The sequence below is a fragment of the Mizuhopecten yessoensis genome, unplaced genomic scaffold, assembly GCF_002113885.1.
Source record: "Mizuhopecten yessoensis strain PY_sf001 unplaced genomic scaffold, ASM211388v2 scaffold10739, whole genome shotgun sequence".
In the NCBI taxonomy this organism is placed as follows: domain Eukaryota; kingdom Metazoa; phylum Mollusca; class Bivalvia; order Pectinida; family Pectinidae; genus Mizuhopecten; species Mizuhopecten yessoensis.
In genome coordinates this window covers 82,679-91,217 of record NW_018408697.1, presented here as the reverse complement: position 1 = coordinate 91,217, position 8,539 = coordinate 82,679, and the positions used below count along the sequence as shown (strand labels likewise).

The following is an 8,539-nucleotide window of genomic DNA, read 5'->3' as shown; positions in this document are numbered from 1 at the left end:
GAACCATTATTTTAAAATGTGTTAAAATGTTTGATTTTTTGTTGCAAGATTTACCACGTTATTGTTTTATAATTTTTAATGTCGTTTATTTTCTTTAAGTCGAGGATACTATGAGAGAAATTCCTTCCGAAGTAGAACACATAATCATTACTATGTTGATTGGTTGTTTATCATCAGTTGTAAACAACACAATGGAATAAGGCGATATCTTGAGATTTGCTTAAATCTCAAAATTTTAAATGGAAAAAATATATGGAGAATAAATGATGTAAAAAACAATTTGTTAACTCTGGAAACAGATTTGTCTACAATTTAAAAAAAGATAGTTTAGATTTTTCGAGTTTTTATTCCCCATTGTATTTTTTATCGATATGCAATTGTAAGTGAGAAAGATGACCTGACTGTTTCTGTGTTGACATTATTTTAACAGCAGGATTCTGTTTGTGTGTGTGTGAAGTTTCATTTTTGAAAATTTTAAGTAGGTGAATAAATTTTATGTCATTTCATATCATAAAAGAGATGAACACATTGAAAAGATTCTAGTTTATTCTATTGTCACAGCATCATGTAAATGCATCAATATCAAATAAAAACATGACTTTTGATTTGTTGTAAGTTATTCATGATCCACTAGAGGGAATCTCAAGCTCTCTGCAAGTCGCACGCATTGCTTCAAAAAAACATCAGTCTATATAGCTATAGCTCTCCGTCAGTCGCACTTGTTACCTCGTAGCCAACGTTACCGGTACATGACCTTAGCTGTAACATGAGGTCACCAAACCCTAAACATGACCTCAGCTGTAATGTGAGGTCACAAAACCCTAAACATGACCTTAGCTGTTACGTGAGATCACAAACCCTAAACATGACCTTAGCTGTTACGTGAGGTCACAAAACCCTAAACATGACCTTAGCTGTAACGTGAGGTCACAAAACCTTGAACATGACCTTAGCTGTAACGTAAGGTCACAAAACCCTAAACATGACTTAAGCTGTAACATGAGGTCACAAAACCCTTGACATGACCCTTTACATGACCTTAGCTGTAACGTGAGGTCACAAAACCCCAAACATGACCTCAGCTGTAACGTAAGGTCACAAAACCCTAAACATGACTGAAGCTGTAACATGAGGTCACAAAACCCTTGACATGACCCTTTACATGACCTTAGCTGTAACGTGAGGTCACAAAACCCCAAACATGACCTCAGCTGTAACGTAAGGTCACAAAACCCTAAACATGACTGAAGCTGTAACATGAGGTCACAAAACCCTTGACATGACCCTTTACATGACCTTAGCTGTAACGTGAGGTCACAAAACCCCAAACATGACCTCAGCTGTAATGTGAGGTCACAAAACCCTAAACATGACCTTAGCTGTAACGTGAGGTCACAAAACCCTTAACATGACCTTAGCTGTAACATGAGGTCACAAAACCCTTAACATGACCCTAAACATGACCTTAGCTGTAACTTGAGGTCACAAAACCCTAAACATGACCTTAGCTTTAACGTGAGGTCAAAAAACCCTAAACATGACCTTAGCTGTTACGGAGGTCACAAAACCCTAAACATGACCTTAGCTGTAACGCGAGGTCATCAAACCCTAAACATGACCTTAGCTGTAACATGAGGTCACAAAACCCTAAACATGACCTCAGCTGTAACGTGAGGTCACAAAACCCTAAACATGACCTTAGCTGTAACGTGAGGTCACAAAACCCTGAACATGACCTTAGCTGTAATGTGAGGTCACAAAACCCTGAACATGACCTTAGCTGTAATGTGAGGTCACAAAACCCTAAACATGACCTTAGCTGTAACGTGAGGTAACAAAACCCTAAACATGACCTTAGCTGTAACGTTAGGTCACAAAACCTTTAACATGACCCTTAACATGACCTTAGCGGTTAGGTGAGGTCACAAAACCCTAAACATGACCTTAGCTGTAACGTGAGGTCACAAAACCCTTAACATGACCTTAGCTGTAATGTGAGGTCACAAAACCCTAAACATGACCTTAGCTGTAACGTGAGGTCACAAAACCCTAAACATGACCTTAGCTGTAACGTGAGGTCACAAAACCCTGAACATGACCTTAGCTGTAATGTGAGGTCACAAAACCCTAAACATGACCTTAGCTGTAACGTGAGGTCACAAAACCCTGAACATGACCTTAGCTGTAATGTGAGGTCACAAAACCCTAAACATGACCTTAGCTGTAACGTGAGGTCACAAAACCCTGAACATGACCTTAGCTGTAATGTGAGGTCACAAAACCCTAAACATGACCTTAGCTGTAACGTGAGGTCACAAAACCCTGAACATGACCTTAGCTGTAATGTGAGGTCACAAAACCCTAAACATGACCTTAGCTGTAACGTGAGGTCACAAAACCCTAAACATGACCTTAGCTGTAACGTGAGGTCACAAAACCCTGAACATGACCTTAGCTGTAATGTGAGGTCACAAAACCCTAAACATGACCTTAGCTGTAACGTGAGGTCACAAAACCCTAAACATGACCTTAGCTGTAACGTGAGGTCACAAAACCCTGAACATGACCTTAGCTGTAATGTGAGGTCACAAAACCCTAAACATGACCTTAGCTGTAACGTGAGGTCACAAAACCCTAAACATGACCTTAGCTGTAACGTGAGGTCACAAAACCCTGAACATGACCTTAGCTGTAATGTGAGGTCACAAAACCCTAAACATGACCTTAGCTGTAACGTGAGGTCACAAAACCCTAAACATGACCTTAGCTGTAACGTGAGGTCACAAAACCCTTAACATGACCTTAGCTGTAATGTGAGGTCACAAAACCCTTAACATGACCTTAGCTGTAATGTGAGGTCACAAAACCCTAAACATGACCTTAGCTGTAACGTGAGGTCACAAAACCCTAAACATGACCTTAGCTGTAACGTAGGGTCACAAAACTCTAAATATGACCTTAGCTGTAATGTGAGGTCACAAAACCCTTAACATGACCTTAGCTGTAATGCGAGGTCATAAAACCCTAAATATGACCTTACCTGTAACGTGAGGTCAAAAAACCCTAAACATGACCTTAGCTGTTACGGAGGTCACAAATCCCTAAACATGACCTTAGCTTTAACGTGAGGCCATCAAACCCTAAACATGACCTTAGCTGTAACACGAGGTCACAAAACCCTAAACATGACCTTAGCTGTAATGTGAGGTCATTAAACCCTAAACATGACCTCAGCTGTAACGCGAGGTTACAAAACCCTAAACCCATCAACAATCAAAAGATAACTTATCGTATAATGCATATATCATGATACATGTAGAACTTTTACAAGAACTATCAATCATGTGGTTTCTGAGCGAAGCATTTGGTGAATTTGGTCAACACACGTATATGTAAGTAATCAATAGTATCTAATGCTAAGTGTAAGCTTAATTTGTGATCAAAGCCCTGGACAATCATGTCTAAGTAATTGTTGCCATAAACCACCAAGGGACAGTATGATAGAATAATGCAAATACATCTTCATTCATGAATGAGAGAAATTTGCAGTGACAATTCCTTATGAAGACAGTACTGACTACAGATAAAATGATGATGACAACTGTTATAGATGTACCTACCAGGGGTGCCGCCCTATAATGGACATGATGGTCCCCTATTGTATAAAATACTCCAGTGTACTACAACATCTAAGTCTTCAACATTGAAAAGCTAGCTCTGTCCCAACTCTGTTTTCACCAGCCTCTGTTTGGTGTTTTCACCAGCCTCTATTGAGTGTTTTCACCAGCCTCTGTTTGGTGTTTTCACCAGCCTCTGTTTGTTGTTTTCACCATTCACCAGCCTCTGTTTGGTGTTTTCACCAGCCTCTATTGAGTGTTTTCACCAGCCTATGTTGAGTGTTTCCACCAGCCTCTATTGAGTGTTTTCATCAGCCTCTGTTGAGTGTTTTCACCAGCCTCTGTTGATTGTTTTCCCCAGCCTCTGTTTGGTGTTTTCACCAGCCTCTGTTTAGTTTTTTCACCAGCCTCTGTTGAGTGACTTCACCAGCCTGTTTTGTGTTTTCACCAGCCTCTGTTGAGTGTTTTCACCAGCCTCTGCTGAGTGTTTTCACCAGCCTCTGTTGAGTGTTTTCAACAGCCTATGTTGAGTGTTTTCACCAGCCTATGTTGAGTGTTTTCACCAGCCTCTGTTGAGCTTTTCCTGTTTGTCAGCTGCAGACCTTTCCAGTCCTGTCCTCGCCTCGGTAAAATCTGGATTCAGTCTCAGGGCTGCTTCCATATCAGCTATGGCATTATCAAACCTACCTGTTGATCATAAAAAATGCAGTAAACTAGCAAGCTGGCGCAATATAATGTTAAAATCTTCCTCAAATATACGTAAAGAATGAGAAAAAAAAGTTATGAATTTAAAAGTAACCTAGCATTAAAACTGCAGAATATCTCTACAACATGTATACATGTACTACTGTACAAGTGGTAAGGTAACTAACACAGTGTGCCTCAGAGAAGATACATCCTCAAGATTGAGTGCCCCAGAGAAGATACATCCTTAAGATTGGGTGCCCCCGAGAAGATACATCATTATAATTGAGCGGCCAAGAGAAAAATACATCCTTAAGATTGGGTGACCCAGAGAGGATAATTCTCAAGATTGGGTGCCCAAGAGAAGATAATCCTGAAGATTGTGTGCTCCAGAGAAGATACATAATTATGATTGTGTGCCCCAGAAAAGATACATCCTAAAGATTGGGTGCCCCGGAGAAGATACATCCTTAGATTAGATGTCCCAGAGAGGATACATCCTTAGATTAGATGTCCCAGAGAGGATACATCCGTAGATTAGGTGTCCCAGAGAAGATTCATCCTTAGATTAGGTGTCCCAGAGAAGATTCATCCTTAGATTAGGTGCCCCAGAGAGGATACATCCTTAAATTAGGTCTCCCAGAGAAGATACATCCTTTAGATTAGGTGTCCCATCATTAAGATCGGGTGAAACAGAGAAGATCCATCCTAAAGATTGGGTGCACCAGAGAAGATACATCATTATAATTGAGCGGCCAAGAGAAAAATACATCCTAAAGATTGTGTGCCTGAGAGAAGATATACCTTGTGATTGGGTGCCCCAGAAAAGATATACCTTCAGATTGTGTGCCCCAGAGAGGATAATTCTCAAGATTTGGTGCCCCAGAGAAGATACATCCTTTAGATTAGGTGTCCCAGCGAGGATACATCCTTGGATTAGGTGTCCCAGAGCGGATACATCCTTAAATTAGGTGTCCCAGAGAAGAGACATCCTTAGATTAGGTGACCCAGAGAGGATAATTCTCAAGATGGGGTGACCAAGAGAAGATAATCCTGAAGATTGTGTGCTCCAGAGAAGATACATAATTATGCTTGTGTGCCCCAGAAAAGATATACCTTCAGATTGTGTGCCCCAGAAAAGATATACCTTGAGATTGGGTGCTCCAGGGAAGATTCATCATTAAGATCGGGGGAAACAGAGAAGATACATCCTTATATTAAGTGTCCCAGAGAGGATACAGCCTTAGATTAGGTGTCCCCAGAGAGGATACATCCTCCTAAAGATTGTGTGCCTGAGAGAAGATATACCTTGTGATTGGGTGCCCCAGAGAAGATTCATCCTTAGATTAGGTGTCCCATCATTAAGATCGGGTGCCCCAGAGAAGAGACATACTTAAGATTGGGTGCACGTGACCCAGAGAGGATAATTCTCAAGATTTGGTGCCCCAGAGAAGATTCATCCTCAAGATTGGGTGCCCCGGAGAAGATACATCCTTAGATTAGATGTCCCAGAGAGGATACAGCCTTAGATTAGGTGTCCCATCATTAAGATCGGGTGCAACAGAGAAGATACATCCTTATATTAAGTGTCCCAGAGAGGATACATCCTTAGATTAGGTGACCCAGAGAGGATAATTCTCAAGATCGGGTGCCCAAGAGAAGATAAACCTGAAGATTGTGTGCTCCAGAGAAGATACATAATTATTATTGTGTGCCCCAGAAAAGCTATACCTTGAGATTGTGTGCCACAGAGAAGATATACCTTGGGATTGGGTGCCCCAGGGAAGATTCATCATTAAGATCGGGTGAAACAGAGAAGATACATCCTAAAGATTGTGTGCCACGGAAAAGATACATCCTAAAGATTGGGTGCCCAAGAGAAGATAATCCTAAAGATTGGGTGCCCCAGAGAAGATACATCCTCAAGATTGGGTGCACGTGACCCAGAGAGGATAATTCTCAAGATTTGGTGCCCCAGAGAAGATACATCCTAAAGATTGTGTGCCCCAGAAAAATTATATAATTATGACTGGGTGACCAAGAGAAAATACATCCTTAAGATTTGTTACCATAGAAAAGATACATCCTAAAGATTGTGTGCCTGAGAGAAGATATACCTTGAGATTGTGTGCCCCAGAGAAGATATACCTTGAGATTGGGTGCCCCAGAGAAGATATACATTGAGATTGTGTGCCCCAGAGAAAATTCATCCTTAAGATTTGTTACCATAGAAAAGATACATCCTAAAGATTGTGTGCCCCAGAGAAGATATACCTTGAAATTGGGTGCCCCAGGGAAGATTCATCATTAAGATCGGGTGACACAGAGAAGATACATCCTCAAGATTGGGTGCCCCAGAGAAGATACATCCTAAAGATTGTGTGCCCCAGAAAAGTTATATAATTATAACTGGGTGACCAAGAGAAAATACATCCTTAAGATTTGTTACCATAGAAAAGATACATCCTAAAGGTTGTGTGCCCCAGAGAAGATACATCCTAAAGATTGTGTTCCCCAGAGAAGATATACCTTGAGATTGGGTGCCCCAGAGAAGATATACCTAGAGATTGTTTGCCCCAGAGAAGATATACCTTGAGATTGGGTGCCCCAGAGAAGATATACCTTGAGATTGGGTGCCCCAGAGAAGATTCATCATTAAGATCGGGTGACACAAAGAAGATTCATCATTAAGATCGGGTGCCCCAGAGAAGATACATCCTTAGATTAGGTGTCCCAGAGAGGATACATCCTTAGATTAGGTGTCCCAGAGAGGATACATCCTTAGATTAGGTGTCCCAGAGAGGATACATCCTTAGATTAGGTGTCCCAGAGAAGATACATCCTAAAGATTGGGTGCCCAAGAGAAAAAAATCCTTAAGATTGTGTGCCCCAGAAAAAATACATCCTTAAGATTTGTTACCATAGAAAAGATACATCCTAAAGATTGTGTGCCCCAGAGAAGATATACCTTGAGATTGGGTGCCCCAGGGAAAATTCATCATTAAGATCGGGTGACACAGAGAAGATACATCCTTAGATTAGGTGTCCCAGAGAAGATATACTTTGAGATTGGGTGCCCCAGAGAAGACATACCTTGAGATTGGGTGCCCCAGGGAAGATACATCCTAAAGATTGGGTGCCCCAGAGAAGATATACCTTGAGATTGGGTGCCCCAGGGAAGATACATCCTAAAGGTGTGCACGTGACCCAGAGAAGATATACCTAAAGATTGTGTGCCCCAGAGAAGATAATCCTAAAGATTGGGTGCCCAAGAGAAGATAATCCTAAAGATTGGGTGCCCCAGAGAAGATACATCATTATAATTGAGCGGCCAAGAGAAAAATACATCCTTAAGATTGGGTGACCCAGAGAGGATAATTCTCAAGATGGGGTGCCCAAGAGAAGATAATCCTGAAGATTGTGTGCTCCAGAGAAGATACATAATTATGATTGTGTGCCCCAGAGAAGATACATCCTAAAGATTGGGTGCCCCGGAGAAGATACATCCTTAAGATTGGGTGCACGTGACCCAGAGAGGATAATTCTCAGGTTAGGTGCCCCAGAGAGGATACATCCTTAGATTAGGTGTCCCAGAGAGGATACATCCTTAAATTAGGTGTCCCAGAGAAGATACATCTTAAAGACTGTGTGTCCCAGAGAGGATACATCCTAAAGATTTGGTGCCCAAGAGCCAGAGAAAATTCATCCTTAAGATTTGTTACCATAGAAAAGATACATCCTAAAGATTGTGTGCCTGAGAGAAGATATACCTTGAGATTGTGTGCCCCAGAGAGGATACATCCTTAGATTAGGTGTCCCAGAGAGGATACATCCTTAAATTAGGTGTCCCAGAGAAGATACATCTTAAAGATTGTGTGTCCCAGAGAGGATACATCCTAAAGATTTGGTGCCCAAGAGAAGATAATCCTAAAGATTGGGTGCCCCAGAGAAGATACATCCTCAAGATTGGGTGCACATGACCCAGAGAGGATAATTCTCAAGATTGGGTGCCCCAGAGAAGATACATCCTCAAGATTGTGTGCCCCAGAAAAGTTATATAATTATGACTGGGTGACCAAGAGAAAGTACATCCTTAAGATTTGTTACCATAGAAAAGATACATCCTAAAGATTGTGTGCCCCAGAGAAGATATACCTTGAGATTTTGTGCCCGAGAGAAGATATACCTTGAGATTGTGTGCCCCAGAGAAGATATACCTTGAGATTGTGTGCCCCAGA

General features: G+C 41.4%; 1 protein-coding gene across 1 annotated transcript in view; it reads right to left on the bottom strand.

Annotated features, from left to right (window-relative positions):
- Positions 1-4,159: 4,159 nt before the first annotated feature.
- Positions 4,160-8,539, bottom strand: part of LOC110462050 (tetratricopeptide repeat protein 32-like) — a 31,943-nt gene continuing 27,563 nt past the window's right edge. Inside the window, exon 3 of the mRNA XM_021515827.1 lies at positions 4,160-4,304. Coding sequence (XP_021371502.1) covers positions 4,177-4,304 — 128 coding nt within the window. The 3' untranslated portion in view covers positions 4,160-4,176. The remainder of the gene's footprint in view (positions 4,305-8,539) is intronic.